The 25,027-nt window shown below is 45.1% G+C and overlaps 2 protein-coding genes across 2 annotated transcripts; one reads left to right on the plus strand and one right to left on the minus strand.

The window, feature by feature from the left end:
- Positions 1-4,452: 4,452 nt before the first annotated feature.
- LOC104582338 lies at positions 4,453-6,123 on the plus strand. The gene is made up of 2 exons (XM_010231803.1): positions 4,453-5,358; positions 6,067-6,123. Exons 1-2 carry the CDS (start codon positions 4,453-4,455, stop codon positions 6,121-6,123), a joined length of 963 nt encoding a protein of 320 aa, XP_010230105.1.
- A 1,009-nt stretch (positions 6,124-7,132) lies between these two features.
- On the minus strand, positions 7,133-16,574 carry LOC100841907 (wall-associated receptor kinase-like 6). The gene is made up of 5 exons (XM_024458733.1): positions 16,554-16,574; positions 15,030-16,122; positions 14,173-14,664; positions 13,797-13,949; positions 7,133-8,509 (listed from the first exon to the last, which is right to left on the minus strand). The coding sequence occupies exons 1-5, from the start codon at positions 16,572-16,574 to the stop codon at positions 7,248-7,250; spliced, it is 3,021 nt and encodes a 1,006-aa protein (XP_024314501.1). The 3' UTR covers positions 7,133-7,247.
- Between the last annotated feature and the right edge of the window lie 8,453 nt (positions 16,575-25,027).

A 25,027-nucleotide genomic window follows, 5' to 3' on the forward strand; every position in this document is an offset into this window, starting at 1 on the left:
TATGCTTGTGTTTAGTAACATAAAAACATGTGTTCGTCTATACGTGTTACAAGTTGTAGCTGCAGTAACACATAATTATGTGTTAGTACATAGTGTTACAAGCTATATAAGTCAGATGCAAGTCATTCACTACAAGATCATACACACACTAGAAAAGAGCCGCACCACTCGCACGTAACAACAAACCGTGTATATTCGACCGAGGTTTAAATTTGAAATAATTTTAGTGTAAAACATTAAACGAATGTAGCATGCGTGTGGCATGGAACCTGAATATGCCTACAACTTATTAGCAACCATCAGTAATATAGTATTGCAAAGTCAACCCAACTATTACACATAAAGTCCAACAAAGAAATAATTACCCGCACAAAGGAGGATTCACACTTCCCTACTTTAAAAATAAGAAAAGAATAGGAGGAGATAGTTCAAAACTACCAAATGATAATGACTGATCAGGTCAGATATACACATTGTTTCTTCATTCAATCATCTATTGGTGTTTTCAGCATGATTCATATCCTAGATTCAGCAGAAGCAGAGCCCCATACCATTATAATTGAATACCTAGCCAAGCTAATGATCTCACATCAATGTCCAAGAGTAATAAACATCAAAACTTAAATAAGTTTATTCCTGCAAAAAAAACTTAAATAAGTTTAATGGTAGACCTCACATCAGGTGTTTGGAATCACATTCACCTTACAGGATGGGAAGGTTGTCCATCATGTCCGCTCAAAAACAAAATGGAGCTTATGCATACTTGGATAGTAATAAAAAGTTATTTCTGAAGGCATGGTTAAAAATAAAGACTATGTCCACTTTTGCTCCACTTGGGGTGATGTCTCGGCCACCCAAATCATAGCCATGAAGAGGGGAGACCTGCAAAATAGACAAACACTGAGACCCAAGAAATATTATGAGTTGATTTGTTAGATAATTTCTGAAATAAAACATCATTTGGACAACTCTGCTTATATGTTTCAGTCAATAGAGTGGTACCCGAAACAGATTGATGTGCTTCTCCGCATGTAGTCTTACCAAAAATATTTTTGGTAAGACTACAATAGACAAAAGACAAATTAGGATAGGAAAAATATCCATATTTGGTAACTTTGCACCGTTAGTTTTTTCCTATAATATCATTTGATTGCTCTGTCATCAGTGGAAAATCATGGTAGAAAAACAAAGTTTTTTTTTTCGAAAAGGAGGATATCCCCCGGCCTCTGTCATCGATGATGCACACAGCCATCAATAGAATGCACAGGAACATCATATTTAACATTAGTTCGCTGCAACCTCATTAATTGTTAACTCCTGGTCACATGTAAAAGTAACCTATTTAAGTGTGCTACTATAATTTTGAAAAAACATACAAAAGTTGTGTACAAGTGTTGAAGCCTGATATGGTATAAAACTGTAGCTATTGATACGTACGACATTCCCATATGAAGAAATAAAGTTGTCAATATTTACTTCAAAGTGTTGGAAAAAGGGAACACATTTTATAAATGGGTTAAAGTGTTGGGCTTGGCCCATATAGACAACTATACGGAGTGGACTGATTTTTGGGCAGAGGCCCAAAAAACCATGTTGCTACTACAAGAAAAAACTGTTACTAGTTTTGTTACTACAACTAAAAAATGTGTCACTACAAGTAAAAATATATGTTACTAATTATGTTACTACAACTAGAAAAAAATGTTGCCAGCTATGTTACTAGAGATGAAAAAATGTGTTACTGGTGTTTGTAGTAACACATATTAAGCAAAGTTGTAACACATTTTATTGCATATAGTAACAAATATTATGTGTTACACTATCCCAGCTCTTGCAACATAGCTTAAAGTAACACATAACAAATTGTGTTACTAGAGGTCTTAGTAACACTTTTTTAAGTTATAGTATCACATTTGTGTGTTACAAGAACCCTGTTTTGACGTAGTGCTATTTACATAGGTAACTTCACTTTCCTAAATTTGAGATAATACAAGTCATCACATTATATGCAAAGTATGTACTGCTGCCACGCATCACTAAAACATGGGAAACTACTTAACTTACCAATTATGATTATAAGGAATATAATGTTTGTGAACATGGTCCAAAGCATGCAAATCTGACTAGGCGTGCAATCCATTCAACAATGATATAACTTTCAAAGCACAAATGGTTAATTCAGTCACAACGAGGAATAAGCCAATTAAAGAAAATGCAACTGAACAAATCAATGACAGCATATATAAGCAAAGAATCTCCCCCACACTTGAAATTTGCAATGAATAAAGTATTGAACAATTGGGGTAAGAAACAGCTATCGGGCAATAAGTAGCAAATGTAGTAGCTTGACCATCTCACAACCACATACTCCTCTCCTCTCCTTCTTGCACAACTCAAGCTCTTGTCCGTCTTATTCCTTCTTCATCACCATGCCATGGATCAACCAGGATCTCATGGAATATCAACTCGAACATGGTATGTTTGTAGTGGACAGTGCACAAGTAATACCCTGAAAGTACACTCAAAGAAACAACAAGTACAAGTGATAGGGTATAGACCCTCAAGATCATCAATGGAGTACCCAATCATGAATTATAGTTGTAGAGCACATAAGGTAATTACACGTTTTCACAGGAGAGACTTGAGCACTAACAAGACAAGAGTCAAGAATATTTATTCTAGCATGTGAAGTAGAAGAGGAAATAGGATCAATGCCTTCTAAATCATCAATAGAGTGTCCAATGATGTATGAATAGCAATAAAGAACATGATTGGAGTGGCAGATTTCAGGGATAATATCATGAGCAAAAAGTACAACAAGGTGTAACTTCTCAAGTGCAGGAAATGTATACCTCAACTCTACCTCAATTGGTGGTGTAGTGGAATGCAAAGTAGTAGTTATCTCTTGAGGGATGTTATCAATAAGGGCATGAGATTGATCGGCAACAATTTATTCATCCTTGACATCAGAATTGTCTTCATCTTCATCAAGTGCAAGAGCTGCAGGTTGACCAAGTGGAGGATCATTTAACTCCACTGGATCAGTCTGTCGAGGCAGGTGCACAAGCTCAGGTTCAGCCGGTTGTGGATGGTCCATCTTCTTTTGCTCTTTCCGCATCTTAATGTAATCTTCAAACCAAGCTTGTTGTTCAGCATTGAATTTGGCCAAATCTCGGGACTTATATTTTTGAAAGAGCTCTTGTTTATAAGCTTCAAAATCGGAAGTTGAATATTTGTGTTGTGACTGGTAATTGATGCCCATTTCATTCCTAAATCCCTGCAATGGATACCTAGGAGAAAATGATGAGATAACAGGGCTGCTGTCCCTATATGTCATATTTGGGTTTTTAGGCCATCTAGCGAAAGAATAACACCCTAGCTGACAATCAATAGGTACATGGCCTTGAGTACCACAAATATGACATGTAGGAACAACAAAAGAATGACCACTAGAATAAGAATTGGAAGAACTTGGCCCATTCTGAAAATTATACTCATTACCACTTCTAGGCATGCTCCTAGTACTCCGTTAACCTCGAGCACAACCACCGATAGACATTACCAGATACTTGGCTGCATGGCGGAACTCGGTGTCCTTTTCGTGCAGGCGACAGCACATGATGATTTTGTCCCAAGTACTGATGTCACTAGTACAAAACAGGCTATAGACGACTCCCATCAGTGGCGTGTCTTTAAAACCCGCCACTGATGGCTTCCTTGTGAAACCCAGAAAGCCAAAAATCACCCATCAATGGCCGTTCTTCCAAAACCCGTTACTGATAACCCCCTTTCAGTGGCCGTTTTTACCTAAAACCAGCCACCGATGACCCCGGCCCCTAAGATAGCTGAAATTTGAAAAATTCATAACTAATTCATAAAAAATAAAAAAAATGCGATTCTTTTTGCATAAGTTACATCTTGACATGACAAACAATTAATATTGTCAAAGAGACTTACAGCGTTTTGGTATTGAAAAGTGCTGCCCATCCGCCACTGATAGCCTTTTTTCACCGACACTGATGGCCTTTTTTTTACTAGTGTGTGGAAGTCTTCAAAGTTGATGTCAAGTCAGGCAAGGCCAGGAGTGGGTGTTCACCAAGAGCATCCATGGTTTTTTTGTGTTTCCGTACACAAGCCTCTAGATTTGGCGAGTCGCAAGCAATTCAACAGTGTCTTTATGTATAGATATATGGAGAATATATATGCAGTGATAGAGATGCTAATAAAGAGGCGTGTTATGGCTGGTGCAAGTTCCCAGAGGGCTAATATCGTCGGTTGGGGTTGTAGTGCTTGTTATTATTAGGTGTTTTGACTGTGTGTTCACAAGTTGTGACCTTTCGCATAGTATCCTTTTTGGCTATATGTAAATCAGGATCAGAAGACTCCACCCCTACGCAGTACAGTTTGGCCAGACAGAGCTTTTCGCTTCAACTTCCATTGTGCCGCCGCACCATGGCTTCTGCCTTGCCGTCGGTGCTGCTGGAGGAGGTCTTTCTCCGCCTCCCGCCGGAGGAGCCAGAGCACCTCGTCCGGGCCTCCGCCGTCCGCAAGCCGTGGCGCTGCATCCTCAGCGACTGCGGATTCCGCCGCCGCTACCTCAAGCTCCACGGGGAACCTCCCGTGCTGGGGTTCTTCCAGCTCATTCAGGAGTACTCCCCTTTTCGAAAAAAAAAATCTGGACTACTCCCGATTCGTACCCACCTCCTCCTTCCTCCCCACCGAACCCGACCGTCCACCTGGCTGGATCATCTTCGACGTCCGCCATGGCCGCGCCCTCTTCCTCACCACAACCATTATGGGTCCAATTTTGGCTTCGTCGTCTGGGATCCCATGACGGACGAGCAGCACCGTGTGCCTCCGCCCTTGCTCTCGCCCTGGACCAACTACGACTGCTTTACTGCGGCGGTGCTCTGTGCTGTGGAAGGCTGCGACCACTGCGGCTGCCAAGGCGGGCCATTCCATGTGGTCGCCTTGTGTACCGAACCGGACAACGGAGTCACATTCACATCTGCCCGTATGTACTCATCGGAGACCGGCGCGTGGAGCGAGCTCAGCACCGTCTATCACCAAGATTGTGCCTTTGTCGTCAACGCCACTGCCGTCCTTGTCGGGGGTGCGCTCTACTTCGCGAAGATGGGTGGCACTACCTTGATGACGAGCCAAGTCTTTGAGTACCAGCTAGCTTCCCTTCGCTTGTCGGTCTTCGATGTGCCGCCCAAGGATTCAGTCATGTACGATGGGACACTTGTGACGGCCGAAGATGGTGGGCTGAGATTCGCTACGGTGCAAAAGGCGAGCCTAATCCTGTGGTCGAGGGAGACCGGCACCACCGGCGCCGATGGATGGGCAAAAAGCAGGGTAATCGATCTCAAGACGCTGCTTCCTGATGATGCCCTCTTGTCCCAAACATCGCCTGGTGGTAGGCCGTTGGAAGCATGTGTGTGTGGCTTCGCAGAGCGCACCCAAGTGATTTTCATTGCCACGTATCATAGTGTCTACATGGTCGGACTCAAGTCAAGGCGAGTCAGGAAGGTGGTTGATCATGGTGCAGGTGTCTGTCCCTTTGTGAGCTTCCCCATCCCAGCCCCAGGTATTACTTATATGTGCATATATATATATATATATATATATATATATATATATATATATATATATATATATATATATATATATATATATATATATATATATATATATATATATATATATATATATATATATATATATATATATATATATATATATATATATATAACTAGCAATGTACAATTCTTAATTTGTTGCAGTCTTTCAGTGGCGCGTGGCAACATGAAAATAAGGTACTTAGAAATTAACCATGTATATGTCCATATGGATGATGATATATGTTGTCAACAAAGACACAAGTGTTTGTTCATCTGGATTACAAGCTCTTATTTCCTCATCCATGTGTGGATTTCATTTTCATTTACCTAGTGTTGTTTGGATTAGTGTCAATTGTTGGTCCTTATGATTGATGAGCAAGCAAAATGTAAGTTTAGGCGGCGATTTATCTACCCGCTGATTTTGTTTCCTAAATTATTGCAGCAAGGGAAGCAGCTTCTACGGGCCAGCTGGGGCAATGAAGTGTATGAGAAGCTCTAAACGGTGGGGCTTTTCAAGGTACTAGTGTGCTTTTGTGCCTGTGAGATTACCGCTGGGTCTTTATCTTGGCGAAAACGCTCTGCGTTAAAGTTTATGGAACTTTGTTTACAAGTTGTTTGTTTGGTAGCTTCCTGAATATTGGTGTCAAAGTTCTACAATGGCTTCTATGTAGCTCGAAAAATGTCAGATTGGAACGAAAAGCTGGGAATTGATACTTCCTTCTGTCTGAAACTATCTATGCTCCAGAAAATGTGTGCATGAAACTGTTCTTAAACTATCATATGCACTGAGTCACTCCTACTCATTTGGTTTTGCTTCATTGCTGTTAATTGCTTAAAATGACTGCATATAATGTCAAAATTTTAGATTTTTACAATCATACTCCTTCATGGCAAATTTGAAGCATAAACCAAACTTTGTGAGTATGGCATGTATGCTCCTTCAAGGCGATTGCAGAGGGGCTCATTGTGTCCACATCCTCAGGGCCACGACGTCACAGGTTCATTCTCAGGGCCAAGCTGTTCTGAGAAAAGCGCCGGAGAAACATAGAATTCTTTTTAAGCAGCTAGCTGCGGGTTCCATAGCTTCTGTCCAAATTTAAGAGGCGCCCAATGTCGGATTTGCTACAGTAGATGAGCACGCTACTTGCCTGGAATCTTGAGGTGTTTTATTTTGAGTTGGTCCGTTGAAATTAACTAGAAATCAAGACATGATGCAAAGTTAGAATGCTCTTGTTTTGGATCATTAGTGATTCTTAATATTCTGAATCTCTTTTCTTTTTCTTCTGAAAGTGAACCTGTCTGCTTCAGAAATGAACTTTAGAACAAGTTAAACAATATTTCTCGTGCGATGGAAACATCCCTTGAAAATATAGAAGTACGTTGAAGCAATTGAAGACAATAAGGCTTTGTGTTAATAGACTACACTAATAAAGATGAAACAACAGTTTAGTTTTGCATTCGAGCAAAAATCTACTTCAAAAATTATACATGATCCTGCTATACGAACATTGAAAATAAAGGAGTGCGTGTAGATAAGGTGATCTATATATACATATGGCACTTGGACTTTACTTGAAAGAACAAGAGTGAGAAAATCAGTGGAAAGTAGACAAGCATATATAACTAACGTGGCAGGCTAGCAGATGACAGGAACTCTTGCTCCAAGCTATAGCATGAATTTTGGCTTCGCTGTGATGCTATAATATTAGTATTACATGGCCTCTCGTCCATGTTCACAACCATGGGCTGGTGGTGACCTTGCAGTATCTCTTCCCCAGAAGCTGGAATAACTTGAGATAATGATGAGTTTATGCTATCTGCTCGCAACTGCTGCAATATCGTCTCGACTTGCTTCATCGTGGGCCTTTCTTCCCCTCTTATCCTCAAGCACATTTCTGCAAGGGAAGCAAACCTGTTGATCTCTTGGTCAGTTGCTTCTTCAAGAACTTGAGGTGCCACTATTTCCTTGGGTTCTCTTGACTTGATCTCCGATAGGAAGTAGTTGCACAAGTTCTCTTTCATTTCCATTCCGGACCCAATGGAAAATACAGGTTGTTTCCTTATAAAAAGTTCTAAGAGTACCACGCCAAAACTGTAAACATCACTCTTCTCATTTAGCTGCCCTGTCTGATAATATTCAGGATCTAAGTAACCGAATGTGCCCTGTACATTTGTAACAAGATGACTTTGATCAATGGGAACACTTCTTGAAGCACCAAAATCCGAAATCTTTGCAGCATAGTTTGCATCCAAGAGTATATTAGAGGATTTCACATCCCGATGGAAGATTGATACTGATGCCGCAGAGTGGAGATAATACAGAGCACCTGCAGCTTCTGATGCAATTCGCAGGCCGTCATCCCATGACAAAGAAAATACTATGTTGCTTGAATCCGCCGGATGAAGAACATCGAATAATGAACCATTGGAGATGAAATCATACACTAGTAAGGGGACCTCAGTTTCAAGACAGCACCCAAAGAGTTTAACAATATTTCGGTGATTTATCTGAGAGAGGATCGCGACCTCATTGACGAAGTCGCTGATCTCACCTTTCCTGACGAACTTGGACTTTTTTATGGCTACCACATGCTGGTTTGATAAGATACCTTTGTACACCGTCCCATGCCCTCCGTGGCCAAGGATACGTGCAGTATCAAAGTTATTTGTTGCCTTACTAAGCTCTTCCAAAGAGAAAATCTTTGTCTTTTCGCTCGCATTCTCATCTGATGATATCAGCTGTTCTAAGAGCAGGCCCTGGTTCATCCGAAAATATTTCCTTCTTAGTTTCTTCTCGGCATCTCTTTTCCATCTTCGAACAAGCAGTACTGCGCTTAAGCTGAGAAGCAGCAGGCCAAAGCCGGTGCTAAGCCCAATTATAATACCTACAATAATTAAACAATGATGTAACTGATTCATACATAGCGACATATCAACTGAAAACTTTTATTCAGTGAAAACATTCTAACTGTCATGTGGGGTCAGCATTAATTATACCCGTAGGCAAAAGCCCAAGCAGGACTCCACGGCACCAGATCAGGCTTAGAGATAGGCCTTCCTTATTTTAAGATTTGTTGCTTTCTTTATTTCCAAGATATCTTGTTAGTTATTTGGAAAGGACCATTAGATTGATCCTCTAGAATAATCTGTTAGGGACGGCTGTTATAAAGCCTGGCAGTTCCTTGTTTTCGGAGTATCAAAGAAATAAACGAAGAAAAGGGAGGCTTGCCTCCGCAACCCTATTCCCTGGCGCCCAAACCCAAGCTCCCTCGCCCCAGACCTCCCACCACCCATAGCTATCCTCTGAGAAACTTAGCCCCTGACTTCTTGGTATCAGAGACTCCAATCCTCGGCTCTGCTTCCCAAACTGCTGCTGCGATGACCTTTACCCATGCCGACATGAAGAAGCTTCTGGAGGAGACACTGGACGCCAAGTTCACCACCAAATTCGAGCAGATCGAAACGGACATCACCGATCTGAAGGAGCAAGTAACATCACAGCAAGCAGCCATTGCGCTCTTGGAGCACGCAGGCGCCTCCAAGGCCAGCGGCAAAGAGGACACAACTGCTGTAGATGAGGACTCCGGTTCGCAGGCTGATGATCGTGCTAAGCAAGTCAAGGCCGGTGGCGCCAAACCAAAATTCCACAAACTGGAATTCCCGACCTTTGATGGCAAGGAAGATCCTCTGCCCTGGTTGACTCGTGTTGAGCAATTCTTCAAGGGGCAGGGAACCGACGATGACGGCAAGACTTGGCTCGCCTCGTACCACCTAACCGGCAAAGCAATTATGTGGTACCACGAGCTGGAAACAGCCCGTGGTGGCGAACCTCCCTGGGATGAGTTCACCACGGCGCTCCACAAGCGATTTGGGCCCAGGATTCAGCGCACCCAGTTAGGCGGCATCAAGAATCTCCGTCAGCTAGGCACAGTTGATGAGTATGAGGATCAATTCCTCACCCTAGTTGCCCGCTGCAGCGACCTGACCGAGATGCACAAGGTGGAACTTTTCACCGCTGGCCTTCGCAACCCGATCCGCACTGACGTTGGCCTCAAATATCCGACGACCTTGGAGGAAGCCATGGAGCATGCCCATGCCTATGAGCAACATTCCTTGCCAGATGAAGATGGCTGGAATGCGGCAGTGCCGCCGGTGTACCCTGCTGGTACTAAATCGGCACCCTCCAAGCTATTGACCAAGCCATCCACTCCTGTGCCAGCACCACCTCCTCGTCCAGTTTATGTAGAGGGTCTGGGCAGCAAGGCAACTACTCCAGGTCGTCGTCCCTTCAAGCGCCTCACGCCCGCTGAGATGGATGAGCGTCGTGCCAAAGGACAGTGTTTTAACTGTGATGAACAGTTCGTGCCAGGGCATCACTGCAAGCGATTGTTCATGTGCTACATTGATGGTGACACCGGATGAGGACGAGAGTTCAGACATGGATGTATCCTTAAACGCCCTGACCGGCATCACCTCCGCCAACACAATGCGGCTCTTGGTGCTCCTTCATGGTGTGCGACTGCTTGCTCTTGTTGACTCCGGCTCGACACACAATTTCATCACGGAGGAAGCTGCTGCACGAACTGGCGCACATGTCATCCAGCGCCGAGCCATGAAGGTGGCTGTTGCCAATGGCGATCGCGTCACCAGTAGCGGCATCTGCCGTGGCATCATATTATCTGTTGGCTCTGAAGACTTTCAGCTGGACTGCTACACACTCACCCTTGGTGGATTCGACATCGTCCTCGGAGTGCAATGGTTGGTCTCCCTCGGACCCATCTGTTGGGACTTCTCCAAGTTGGCCATGTCTTTTTGGCACAAGGATCATCAAGTCACTCTACTTGGCGAGGCAGCACCAGGTGCAAGAGCAGCCTCATGTGAAGGGCAGGACCTCCTGGCAGGTCTCCATGAAGACTTTTCTTGCCTGTTTGCTGAACCACGAGGACTGCCACCACCCCGTCCGTGTGACCACCGAATTCACCTCCTGCGGGGTGCTACTCCAGCGGTTGTCCGGCATACCGGTACCCCACAATTCAGAAAGATGAAATTGAAAAGCAGTGCTCCCACATGCTAGAACGTGGCCTGATTCGGCCCAGCCACTCGGAGTTCTCCTCGCCCATCCTCCTAGTGAAGAAACAGGACAAGTCTTGGCGCTTTTGCGTTGACTACCGTGCTCTCAACGAGCAGACAGTCAAAGACAAAATCCCTATACCGGTTGTGGACGAGCTGCTCGACGAGCTACGCGGGGCTCGATTCTTCACAAAGCTGGATCATCGCTCGGGCTACCACCAAGTCCTCATGCACGTCGACGACATCCGAAAGACGGCATTCCGCACGCATCAGGGGCTGTTTGATTTTGTGGTCATGCCTTTTGGCTTGACCAACGCCCCGGCAACATTCCAAGCACTCATGAATGACATCTTGCGCCCCTACTTGCGCCAATTCGTCCTTGTATTTTTTGATGATATTCTGATTTACAGTTCGACATGGGCTGACCACTTACGCCATGTTCGTGCAGTTTTTCAGCTCTTACAGACACACCAGTTGGTGCTCAAGCGTTCCAAATGCATCTTTGGGGCCTCGACGGTGGCATACTTGGGCCACGTCATCTCTGAGATTGGTGTTGCTATGGACCCAGCCAAGGTCCAAGCTGTGAAGGATTGGCCGACGCCGCGGACAGTGCGTGCTTTACGTGGTTTCTTGGGCCTGGCAGGGTACTACCGCAAATTCATCCGAGACTTTGGCTCCATTGCTGCTCCCCTTACCAAGCTGCTCAAGAAGGAGAGCTACCGCTGGTCAGACAGTGCGACGAGCGCCTTTGAGGCCCTCAAGGAGGCGCTCACCTCAGCACCAGTGCTCCACATGCCAGACTTCACCAAGCCCTTTGTTGTGACTGTGACGCGTCCGGGTCTGGCTTTGGCGCAGTGCTGCATCAAGGAGATGGGACAGTGGCCTTCTTCAGCCGGCCAATTGCACCGAGCCATGCCAAGTTAGCGGCATATGAACGTGAACTCATTGGGCTTGTCCATGCTGTTTGGCACCGGAGACCGTACTTGGGGGGGCATGCGTTCCGAGTCCGCACCGACCACTTCAGCTTGAAGTACTTACTCGACCAGCGCCTCTCGACCATACCGCAACATCATTGGGTCAGCAAGCTACTTGGCTATGACTTTGTCGTCGAGTTCAGACCCGGCAAGCTTAACACAGTGGCAGATGCCCTGTCACGCCGCGAGGAGGACATGGGTGCACTGCTGTCCATCTCTGCACCATCCTTCACACTCTTTGAAGAGCTACGAGCTGAGACGGCATCTGATCCTGGATTGATTGAGCTGAGACAGAAGCTAGAAGCAGGCCAGCTGGGAGGCAAATGGGATTATACTGATGGGTTGCTTACCTTTGGCAACCGGGTTCATGTCCTAGCAAGCTCTCCATCTCTGCCAGCCATCCTTGCAGCCGCACATGACATCGGGCATGAGGGCATTCAGAAGACACTCCATCGACTTCGGCATGATTTCCACGTTCCTCATGACCGCTCAATCGTAGCAGAATTTGTGCGCTCTTTCTCCGTGTGCCAGCGCAATAAATCTGAGCATCTTTTGCCGGCCGGTCTGCTCCAGTCGCTGCAAGTACCATCCAAGGTTTGGGCAGATATTTCCATGGATTTCATTGAAGGCCTTCCCAAGGTGCATGGCAAGTCGGTTATTCTGTCCGTGGTTGATCGTTTCTCCAAAGCAGCACATTTCATCCCATTGGCGCATCCTTACTCAGCAGCAACGGTGGCTCAAGCTTTCTTCACCGACATTGTGCGCCTACATGGTTTACCAGAATCAATTGTCTCAGATCGTGACCCTGTCTTCACCAGCAAATTTTGGGCAGAGCTGTTTCGCTTGGCTCGTGCCGGCCTCTACATGAGTTCAGCCTTTCACCCACAGTCCGATGGTCAGACGGAGTCTGTCAATCGCATTATCGACATGTATCTGCGCTGTATGACAAGAGATCGCCCCCGCAATTGGCTACAGTGGCTGCCATGGGCAGAGTACTGCTATAACACATCATTCCACACGACACTGCGTGACACACCATTTAAAGTAGTGTATGGGCGGGAACCCCTAGCCATGCATTCTTACCAGCCTGGCACAGCAAGAATTCAAGCTGTGGAGGTGTTGGCCAGGGATCCTGACGAGTTCATCCGAGACGTCCGTGACCGTCTTCTGCAGGCTCAGCAGCGCCACAAGAAGTTTTATGACGCCCACCATCGTGAGGTTACCTTCATGGTTGACCAATGGGTGTGGCTGCGCCTGCACCATAGACCGGCAGCGTCCCTGGCTGGGAGTACCCGTGGCAAGCTCTCTCCGCGCTTCTATGGGCCATATAAAATCATTGAAAAGATTGGCATGGTTGCCTACAGGCTGCAGCTGCCCCCGCGTGCCCGCCTTCATGATGTGTTCCATGTCAGCCAGCTCAAGCCTTTCCAAGGTGATCCTCCTGCTGCACCGCCACAACTACCAGACATCCATCATGGCAGGGTGGTTCCCTCTCCCCTCAAAGTGCATAAAGCTCGCCTCAGCCGTGGCGTGCGCCAGGTTTTGGTGCAATGGACAGGTTGTGCAGCCTCAGAAGCTTCATGGGAAGACCTTACTGAATTCCAGAAGAAGTATCCAACATTCCAGCTCGAGGACGAGCTGCTTGCGGAGGGGGGGGGAGTGATGTCATGTGGGGTCAGCATTATACCCGCAGGCAAAAGCCCAAGCAGGACTCCACGGCACCAGATCAGGCTTAGAGATAGGCCTTCCTTATTTTAAGATTTGTTGCTTTCTTTATTTCCAAGATATCTTGTTAGTTATTTAGAAAGGACCATTAGATTGATCCGCTAGAATAATCTGTTAGGGCCGGCTGTTATAAAGCCTGGCAGTTCCTTATTTTTGGAATATCAAAGAAATAAACGAAGAAAAGGGAGGCTTGCCTCCGCAACCCTATTCCCTGGCGCCCAAACCCAAGCTCCCTCGCCCCAGACCTCCCACCACCCATAGCTATCCTCTGAGAAACTTAGCCCCTGACACTAACCTAGCCAGTAGATACTTCATATCTATCGATACTGTATATAACTTAGAGTACCTTAATTTCGAGGGGAAGAACCGAGCCGAGCATGCACTATATATATAAGGGGCTCACCTAAGAAGAGATTTTGCTTTGCTTTTGGCATGCACTGCATTTTTGTAATATCGTACTCTGTATGATCGGGGCACTTCGTGCAGCTGTAGTTTCCGATGGTGTTTTGGCAAATGCCTTTGCAAAGGCCTGGTGTCCGTGCACAGTCATCAATATCTGTAACCGTAAACCTCTATCAGGACATAATAATTTTGTACAAACATTTTTTTTAAGAACTGCACAAAGAACTTAATTATTTACTACACGATAACTGTACAGAGAGAGAGAGGGGGGGAGGGAGAGGGAGAGGGACAGAGGGGGAGAGAGAGGGACAGAGGGGGAGAGAGAGAGAGAGAAAGAGAGAGAGAGAGAGAGAGAGAGAGAGAGAGAGAGAGAGTACCTGTACAACCATCTGTGATGTATGGATTTCCTTCAAAACCAGGCAAGCATACGCACCTGTAACCAACATAACCTTCAATGGAGCTGATGACGCCCAGGCAGGAGCTATAGGTACTCACGCATGCATATCCAGAGATGTTATTTCTCGCGTCTTGGCATGTAAGATTTGCAACAGCCCATCGCACAGAAGCTGATTCCAGAGGATCCACGTACAGTTCTGGTTCTTGAGATTCTGAAGGTTGCATTAACGGATGTAATAACATGTTTCCAACATCTGATTTATATTTGATTCCCAAAAGCCCCTCACTGACATTTATGTATGTCACGTCTATTAAAGCATTGAGACTGAGAATGGGTGGTGTAGAACTGTCTGAGCAGTTAAGCTGAAAACTCTTCCTCGCAGAACAAGCTTCTTCAAGGCCGAAAGGAAATAAGACATTAATACTCCCACACCGTTCAGAACAATTCAACTTTCGTGGTCTTGGACTGTACACTACATATATGCAGAGATAAAGTTGAAATTCGTGAGACTGGTTGAAGGAAACAACATACTCCCTCCGTCCCGAATTAACTGATATGCATTTGTATAATTCTTATTAATTCTTATACAAATGCACGTCAGCTAATTCGGTTATACAAATGCACGTCAGTTAATTCGGGACAGAGGGAGTATATAGTTTATTCACTTATTCAAAATCTTCTTGTGAAAGAATAGCACTACGCTGTGAATAGTTTATATTCCAATATGGAAGTCACAACTCCTTGTGAAAGACTAGTCCACGTACCTAAGTTAAGGTTAATGTACTTTAAAAGAATTAGAAAAAAGGTTTATATAAGTAAGGCATTGATGAGAATTACCGTTGTCAGGCGAGCAGCCATCGAGGAGATAGGGATTTCCTTCATAACCTATGCTGCACCGGCAGACATAACCAGGTACATACGCTGGAACCATGCATTGGCTGTGGTTGCTGATACATGCATACTTGCTATCTTCCATTGCACTGGAGCATCTCACATGGTCAGGGATACTCCACACGACTACGGTCCCAAAATTAATGTTGATTTCATCCCACAAGATGCTGAGATTAGATTGTGCTTTTATCCTACTTGTTCTGTGGCGAACAAATTGTAACTCGACAGTATTAGCAAACGTTTGTGTAAATTCTAAACACGATCCAGGGCCATCGGGGTCCTGCCTATACACTTGCTCCGCGATATCTATGCTTGGGCAGGTTACCTTGCAAAGCAACGTACGGTTAGTACCAGGGTCTTTAGGTCCCAAGTACACATCCAAATCGCAGGCAATGATCACAAGAAGAGATAACATCCCCATAAAGGAAAAAGAATTCCCCGGAGTCCATGACATGTTGTAGACATCGACATCAGATTTCATTGGGATGGTTTTGGAAAAATTGACATCAATCGTGTTCATCTGGATGTTTAGTATGTCGCCCCCCGGGGATATACCAACGGTGTCAATATTGGACACGACCTGGGCTGTACTATCATCATGTAAGAAAAGCTTTGGAGGATGAGTGGTTCGGTTACAGATGAGACTGAAATCAGGATGCCTGAAACAATCAGCTCCTATGCCAAATGGATAGTCGAAGGTCAGGTTACCACATATCTTCTGACAGCCAGAAGTGGAGGGGAGAGTCAAATTTGAAGGACTTGTGCCTGGGCCATCACCCAGCAGCGACCTACGAGTCTCCAACGAACTGATCATGTAGTTCAGGGGCTGGCTGGTGGTAGTACTCCCATCTACGGTTCTCCCAACCGCAGATGTTCGCGCTTCAGCCATCCCTAGGATGGCAAGTATGATCAACACAAACATGGCGTTGAGCTGGGTAATCAAGTCTACTCTCTTGTTCTCAGCTTGTGAGGTAGTATTATGGCAGAAATTGTGTGGAAGTAATTGGCAATAGAGTACGACAGCTGGCCGAGCTCTTATCTATTTATAGACGGAGAAACCTATACAATGAATGCTCACTCCCTGGTTTGGTCTTGAGAGCAAATGTTCAAGCATTTTGGAAAACAGATACGGTTATAACGTAATATAAATTATATGTTTAAAACTAGATATGTAAATTATATCCCTTCCGTGGTCACTGTTTTCGGGGCCTTGCATGTCCAAATCCTGCCCCAGGCCTTTTGTACAATAAAATTGCAATGGTGGCCAAGTCGTCACGCGTTTTTCCAGCTACCTCAGCTAGGCATGCAAGACTTGACAAATTTATTAATTTCTGGAAGCAACTTTTATTTTGGAGAGGGAAAGCAAGTAGTTGGAAATCAAGCAATTGCTCTCCATCCTTTGTGTTATTTCAGAAAATTAATGCCAAGAGGGTCACAAGAATATTAATTATTTTACATCCTGCTAGTTACTTCCTTCATATGGTTGGACATATCTAATGGGGGAAGGCTGGAGAGCAGCAGCACCAGTACTGAGCAGCACAACCTCAAGGGTGTTCATGACCCCTGTTCTAGGAAGGTTATCTGCTCTTTTCTGCCTATGAATGAATTCGGTCTTTGCCATGTTAGATACACGTGCTTAGCCTGTTTATCCTTTGTTGTTTCTCAGGTTGCAATAGACGCAGCCCTTTTTTTCGTTGAGGGAGCAACAGAAGCAGACCTTGGTTTAGCAGATGCCTACGCAAACAGTTGTTTCACTTCTTCTTGATAAAAAAAAGGCCTTCTCAATCAGTTCCTGGTAAAAATTACGTCATAGTCAATGGGCTTCAAAGTTGAACTATGTCTTATGTCTCTTGGTTATCTAAACTTCTGCCCCTTGCTTGTCAGCTTGTAATGTAAATTTGTTCTCTGGGTCGTCTCTCTCACCCATCTTTGGCAATAAATAACTCCCCGAATTGTTTCATCAAAAAAGAAAGAAAATTACATATTTACATCCATATTATTCACCATGCACGCAGATTTTCATTGCCAAAAGAGATGCTCACAAGATCAGCTGCCAGAAAGCGGTCTTGACGACTTGACTTTGAAAACCTTTGATCGAAGTAAAGTACTCTCTCCAATCCTTTTTATAAGAAATTTTAGCTTTGACTATGTCAAACTTCTTACAATTTGACCAAGTTTATAGAAAAATCTACCAATATCTATAACTCTAAATTAGTTTCATGAAATCTGTCATGATATATATTTTCATAGTATATTTATTTGATATTTCAGATATTAGTAAAAAATTTAAAGATGATCCTGTAGTGGTTGGTTGGTTTAATACAAGTCCTTGGCCTTCTCGCAAAAACAAAAATATCATCGTGAGTTTTTCCGGTTACTTCAGCTAGACATGCATGTCTTGACAAATTATTAATTTCTGAAAGCAACTTTATTTTGGCAAGGGAAAGCAACTCGTTGGAAATGAAGCAATTGCTTCGGTTTTTGTGTCATTTCAGAAAATGCCAAGAGAGTCACAAGAATATTCTAACCCATGAAAGACGGCAATTGGCTCCTCCACTGAAATATTGGGTTTGACCGAGAGCAAGTCTTCGATGGATTTACAACCATTCAATCCAAGCAGGCACCGCACAGGTGACACATTCATGATTCATCGTGGCAAGCACGGGTATCCCTGGATACCTTGTGGGTATATACGATTGATTGGGGTTGACTTAAGTGGGTCACCTATAGACCATGTAAAAAAAAACATACGAAGGCATAACAAAAGTATAGCTCAAATTGCACAACTTGCATGAAATTTGAATCCAATGCTTATTAGTCCAACAAAGAAGATAAAACATGGAAATAACATATGGCATTTCTTTTTCCCAGAATTTAATCTGTAATTGCATAGCAAACTGTTCGGTCACTCCTGTACCTCTGTTCCCAATTTCAAACAAGCATGATTGATAAAGATTAAGGAGGACTAGAGGAGGAGTCACCTGTGTTTGGGGAGATGGGGTTTTGGACTCTCAACGTTACCCGGGAGGAGGCAGCCGGCGGGATGCCATGGCGGCGAGCAAGAGCCAGGAGGGCTGGCCGCGGGCCGGACTGGAGAGCGCCAGGGTGTGAGAAGCACAGAGAGATGGACTGGACCGGCGAGGTGGCGAGCAGTCCCCTCGCCTGGGTGGCGGCGCGGGATTGAGGGCCTGTTTGGTTTAGAACCAACGATGACCCTGCCAAAAAGTTGGTCATCCCATAGCATTTGGCGGTGGTTTGGATTGCTACCCAAAAGTTGGCTCGCCCGCAAAGCCCGGCTGTGCAAAGGCGGAGCCAGCAAATCCTGGGCACGTGACAAGCTAAACCAACATGTTACAGTTTACCGATCGCAAGTAACGTCCCTCTGTCCCATATTATTAGGGTGTGTATGTTTGGCTCCGAAGAGCTGCTCCAGCAGCTTCTAAGCACTAGAAGCTGGAGCCCAAACATGATATTAAATCACTTAAAATCGTTTAAAAATAGACGTATTTATATACTAAAATACGTCAAGAAACATGTAATATTTCAGCACTTAATATGGGACGGAGGGAGTACTTAAATATAAGTGGTAATGTCGACATTTGTCAAATAAAATTCCACGGACAATATTATATTAGTAGTTGTACATGGATAAACGCAAAATCCGATTAAAAAAAGCCACTAGCTAATAAGCCACCATCAATTTACAAGTAACAAAAGTCCCATATTTTGGTTTGAGAAAGGGTTTTGGGAGAGGAAAAGCCAGTCGTAGCTCTCGTGGAAAGAAACAGAAAGGGTTCAGGACTCAAGGCAGATCAATTGATTCGATGCGCGTCCGCGTAAGTCTCGCTCGAACGGGCTGAGTAGAGACCAAGCCAAGCCCAAGCGAACATAGTGGGCTGGACCTACCTAATTACCAAGCCCAGGAGAAAAACAACGAGGCCCGGCCGGCCTGAGAGAGGAAATTAAGAAGAGAAAAACGGTTTGAGCCCAGAAAAACCGGATCGACTCTTCGTTCTTAGGGACACGATCCGTTCCTGACCAGTCGATCCGCGGTTCGAGCTCACCGGAGCTCCGGCAGCCGGCGCCGGGGGAGCCCGGGCACGTGCCCTAGGTGCCCCCCGGTGGCTCCGCCCATGCGGCTGTGCCCAGTTCAATTCTCGCCAAATCACCGGCGAGCTGAGGGCGCGCGCTGAAAGTGGTCAGGTTGCTTCCTCAGCTGCTATTACGTGGTGGTTCACGTGGTGAAACGTACCAGTATGTAGTACAATACTAATTATTTTTATTGTATTTTGTCATTTGGCATTTTTTTTGTTATTTAATTATATCTGTTCGTGTGTACTAGCAGATTCAAGCTACTAAAAATGTTTGATGAAGTCCGTTGGTTGCAAACCGAAGGAATGCCTTGTAATTTTGCCAAATTTTTGGCAGGTACAATGGTTCTAATCCAAACGACAACAACATACCAAAATATTGGTCATGCCCTTACTTTGGTAATACCAAAATTTTGGCTGGGCTAGTTGGGGCCTAAACCAAACAGGCCCTGATTCCCGGCGGGTAGTAGGGTTCTTTCGGCCGCCGGCCTCCCCTGTCCTTCTGGCTTCTGATTTCAATATGGGCTGGCCTTGCTAGGCCCGTTAGACAAAGGAGAGGACAATTGTATCCTACAGCGCGGCCCATTGGGCCCAGCTCAATGTCACTGCTTTCAGACTTTCAGTGATTTATCGATGGTCATGCTTTCACTGATTGATCGATGGAAACTTAGGTAAGTCCAGCCACGAGACCGACGCAAAAAGTTTGGCTCGCGGGCCGGACGCAAACTGTTGTCTTGTCCGGCTTGCGTCCGTTTGATGCCCCAATTCTAGGCGGCCTAAATTTGATGCCCCAATTCAAATGGCTCAACTATTTTTGGCCTCCAGACCAAATAAATTTGTGTGGCAATATTAGGCCTCGCTGTTGGCACACATAAAAGCAGTTCATACAACAAAAACAACCAAATTGGCACATCACCGTCTTGAATCATCTTCCGCATGCTCTCGAACCAAGATCGCACAAAAGGATCGAGGAGACTCAAGTCACAGGCGTCGTCGGTCGTGGCCGATGTGGGCGGCTAACACTCGACTCTGTGCTCGCCGCCACCGTTGACGCGTCGGCTGGCATTGCTCCTTGCAGCCCCTGCGAGCTGAGGAGAATGAGGGCTCGCAATGCCTCCTTCCTTTCTTTAGCAATATTTGGAGCTCGGCTCCATGAAGCCCAAACTTTTGAAATTCGAAAATTTAGTCTTAGGTGGTAGAACTTTTCTATTAAAAAAAATGACATTGAGGGTAGGATTAGTCTCCACCAGAAGACTAGCTATATTCTATATGATGGTGGGTGCATGGTGTTTCTCAAGTTTACTTTATAATTTTGTATCTATGTTTTTTGATGCGCACATGCATTATGGGTCAGACTATACCTGGGCATGGGTGGCTCGGCCCGGCCCGAAGCCCGACGTCCCGGGCCGGGCGCGGGCCTCACTTTTCAGTCCCAAGCCCGGCCCGAAAGCTCGAAAAAAACTCAAAAATTACTAAAAACGGGTATTTTTAGGAAAAATAGGTATAAAAAATCATTTATTTATTCCGAAAATAATTATATTAATGGTTAAATGGCCTATTTTAGGTTTTTCGGGCCGGGCCGGGCTCGGGCTTCAGGTTTGACCGTCGGGCTTTTACGAAGCCCGGCCCAAACCCGGCCCGGCTCGGGGTTTGCCTAGGTATAGGTCAGACAAAAGAAGAGATCAAGTATCTCCTGGGAGTGCCATCCCACGGGTCTGACAGCCCAAACATGGTGGGTGATGATGAGGCAGACCAACACTCGTCCTCAGCCCCTTACTCCCCCACGACTTGCCGGAGCTCCGCCACCACCGCCGCTTCTGACGACGAGGAGAGCACCGGGTGCTGGAGATATGGGTTCCCGTGCTGGGGATAGGATTGGCGTGCCCAGAGGGGTTCTCGCGGGGCCCTTGACATGACGGCTGCGCCAGGGCCTCCTGCGGGACCCCCATGCCTTCAAGGAGTGCCTCCACACATGTAAGTGATCTCTCCCTTCTCCACCCCGCTGCCGCCGTCTCTGATCTCCGGTTTTCCTTTCATTGTCCTTGTGTTCTCTGTCTCTCGTTCGGTGATCGGGCTGTTGTTTGAGGGGCCCCGTTGTTTGATGCGGCGGATTCTTCTTGATCCCGCAAGACCGTCGTGGATTGCGTTGTCCGCGGATTTGGCCGTGACAGATTATTAGGATTAGGATAGGATCCCACTAGTTCGCTCGCGCTTGAGCACGCAGATTAAGATTTCCTCCGTCGTGGTCGCAGGAGGAGCCGTGGAATTGCCTTCTGTTCGTGTTCTAGTAGCATCCAGATCCCAGTGTTCGTTGAAGGGCTCAGTCACCCCTGCCACATGTCAAAAAACGAGCATTTTTTTTGGCCGCAACAAAGAGAATTTCTGCCGCGGCAGGAATTCTGCCGCGCTTGCCCGCCTGACCGGCCTAAATGTACCCGGTTGGGTCAACACCCGTGGTTTCCTTCAAAATAAGCATCCCAACAATGCCACAGGACCGTGAAACGGGCAATCCTTTTTCTGCCGCAGCAGGATTTCTGTCGCCCCCTTCGATGCGACCGGCCTGACCTTACCCAAGGCTCAACCACCATGGTTTTCTTCCAAATAAGCATCTAAATAATCTCACGGCGCCGAAAAACGGCCACCCTCCGGATGCGGCAAGATTTCTGCCGCGGCAGGATTTCTGCCGCGCCCGCCGATCCGACCGGCCTGAACCCGAGGCTCAACCACCGTAGTTTACTTTGAAATAAGCATCCAGACAATGTCACGGAGCTGAAAAACGGTCACCCTCCGGACGCGGCAAGATTTCTGCCGCGGCAGGAAACTTGCCGCGCCCGCCGATCTAACCTACCTCAGTGGGTCCAGCCAACGTGATTTCCGCCAAAATTAGCATCCGACCAATGCCACGGGTCGAGAAAAACACCATCCTACTGCAGCGGTTCTGCCGCATTTCTGCCGAGATGATGAAGAGGGATACTGAAAGTAGCCAAGACAATGCGCTGAGTCAACTGCACCGAAGTGTTTTTGCTTGCACGCCAAGCTTATGACCTGGTTTGGCTTCCTTCCCGTTTTCTTCTAAATAGTCATGTACCTTAAGGAATTATGGTGACATGCTCTCTTTTCCCGTTTAACTAGTGCCTCTGTACATATTAATTCTCGTTTGATATATAGGTTTCTTTGATACTATAGGATTGGGATATCACCCAATTGACTTGGTTATTAATTTGTTCGAGAGTCCTAACTTAGTACAGCAGCATGCCTGTGACCGTTCTGCTTCATTCCTTCCGTTTCTTGTAGTTATGTAAATTACATGGCTCATTGGCATGTACATTCGTATGAAACTTACACATGTGTGACATACATTTGTATGAACCTTGCACATGTGTGGTGTACATATGAGACCTTTCACATGTGTGGTATACATTCATATGAAAAAATTCACGGTGTAACATGTGTGGTCTACATTCATGTGAAATCTTACACATGTGTGGTCTACATTCGTGTGAGATGTTACACATATGTGTGGTATACATTCATGTAAAATCTTACACGTGTATGGTATACATTCGAATCTTACAATTGTGTCTTATACATTCGAATCTTACAATTGTGTCTTATACATTCGTCTCTAAATGTCAATTTTTGTAGAATATACGAAACTTCTAAATAACTTCTGAACGTCTAAAAATGCCATTAGTGATTGGATTAGTCTCCACCGGAAGACTAGCTATATTATATATGCTGGTGGGTGGTGCTTCTCAAATTTACTTTATAATTTTGTACTCTCTCTGTCCAACAAAGGATGTCTCAACTTTGACAAAATTTGAATGCATTTATATATTAAGTCATGTCTAGATACATCTAAATTTTAACAAACTTGAGACATCTTTTATTAGACGGAGGGAGTATCTATGTTTTTCTGATGTGCACAGGCATTATGGGTCAGACAAAAAAAGCCCGTCGACTGGCAGGTGCGAGCTGTGCGACCGATCAGGGCCCCAAAAAAGTTTGGGCCCCCAAATTACCTTAATTAAGTAGGAGTACCTAATGTATCGTTAGTTAGACTAAAAGTTAATAAAATCAGCCTAAGGCCCGCCAACCTCCGCCTGTATCTTTTTTTCTGAGAGAGAGAGACCCTCCACCTGCATCTGTACGCCTCATCTTGGGCTGGGCCGCTGGGGCGCTGGGGCCGCAACTCCAGGCCAGCAAGCCAGATTCAATTAGTACGTGCCGATTCGATTTTGGATCGATCAATAGATCCATTCAGTTTCCCTTGTTCTTTTGCGATGTGAGTAGAAAACGTCGAGCTATCCGTAAAAAAAAACCGTTCAGAACACCAAGCCAATTGGAATAAGCAAAATTAAATCTGAAGATGAGATTTAGTATTGTAGTAGCATACTTCCGTGTTATTTCTGACCAATTGGTCTGCTCAAGACGTTAAATCACCAAGTTTGTTGGTCGGTTAATTTCTATGGAAATTGCACGAGTGTTTCTTGCTTGAGGCTTCGATAGTACGGAGTATACTCTTTCAGTATTAACATGCAATATATTTATAAAAATTATATGAAGTGGCACATATTGAAGTCTGTGAAAATATGCTTTAGCTATATAGTGGTCATGTGAATTTTTTAAATTTTAGGATCTCATTTTGTATTTCGTTCCGGGGCCCAAAATTTCTAGAGATGGCTCTCCTAGGAGTGCCATCCCATGGGTTGGACAGGCCAAACATGGTGGGGGTGATGATGAGGCTGACCAACACTCGTCTTCACTCTTCAGCGCCTTACTCCCCCGTGCCTCGCCTCGCCAGAGCTCCACCATCGCCGCTTCTGACGACGAGAAGAGTGTCGGGTGCCGGAGTTATGGGTTCCCATGCTGTGGATAGGATTGGCGTGTGCAGAGGGGTTCTCGCCGGGCCCTTGACATGACGGCTGTGCCTGTGACCTGGTTCTGCTTCATTCCTTTCGTTTCTTACGTAAATTGCATGGCTCATTGGCATATACATTCGTATGAAACTTACACACGTGTGGCATACATTTGTATGAAACTTGCACATGTGTGGTATACACATGAAACCTTTCACATGTGTGGTATACATTCGTGGAATTTTTTTCACGGTGTAACATGTGTGGTCTACATTCATGTGAAATCTTACACATGTGTGGTCTACATTCTGTGTGAAATGTTACACATATGTGTACATGTGTATGGTATACATTCGAATCTTACAGTTGTGTCTTATACATTCGTATATAAATGTCAATTTTTATAGAATATACTGAAACTACTAAATAACTTTTGAATTTCAAAATGTTGGACTTCATGGAGCTTAGCTCCAAACGTCCACTCTAAACAATCTGCTTAATCTGCTCCAAACGTCCACTCAAAACTTTAAACACATGTTTGCTGCTCGATCTGCTCCTGGGAGACTGGCGTTTTTGCACCATGCACGGTACCAGTGCACCACGGGACCGGTTTCGTCGGATGCAGAAAGTAGCAAGATCTCTGACACATCATGAATGTTGGGTTCTCCGCTAAGTCATAGTGCTTAATTTGGACCGCGCTAATTACATTTGGCTTTCACGGTAGATGATTTTTTTTGTAGTTCCTGGGCCGGAAGATCATCCACCGTCGAAGCCCATTGTCTAATGCATAAAAATCCCAATGGGGTTTTCTTCTTTATTGAGAAGCACGCTGTAACATTCACTGGAGGCAAAATTGCAGTATGGCACATTGGCATGTTGTTGCATCATAAGCCAAGCTAGAAGCTCTCACCATAAAATTAGAATAGAGAATTACCTCAATATCAAAGAAGTATATTAACCGAAAAATTCATAGCTTGTGCTATAAAATTCATAC

Source organism: Brachypodium distachyon, chromosome 1 (genome assembly GCF_000005505.3).
Source record: "Brachypodium distachyon strain Bd21 chromosome 1, Brachypodium_distachyon_v3.0, whole genome shotgun sequence".
NCBI classification, from domain to species: Eukaryota; Viridiplantae; Streptophyta; class Magnoliopsida; order Poales; family Poaceae; genus Brachypodium; species Brachypodium distachyon.

Coding starts and splice junctions, on each gene's coding strand:
- LOC104582338 (XM_010231803.1), top strand. CDS start 4,453: ATGGCTTCTGCCTTGCCGTCGGTGCTGCTGGAGGAGGTCTTTCTCCGC. Junction 5,359..6,066: donor ATGGATGGGCAAAAAGCAGG/GTAATCGATCTC, acceptor AAATTATTGCAG/CAAGGGAAGCAGCTTCTACG.
- LOC100841907 (XM_024458733.1), bottom strand. CDS start 16,574: ATGTCCAACCATATGAAGGAA. Junction 14,665..15,029: donor TGGCTGCTCGCCTGACAACG/GTAATTCTCATC, acceptor GCATATATGTAG/TGTACAGTCCAAGACCACGA. Junction 13,950..14,172: donor CATCACAGATGGTTGTACAG/GTACTCTCTCTC, acceptor TTACGGTTACAG/ATATTGATGACTGTGCACGG.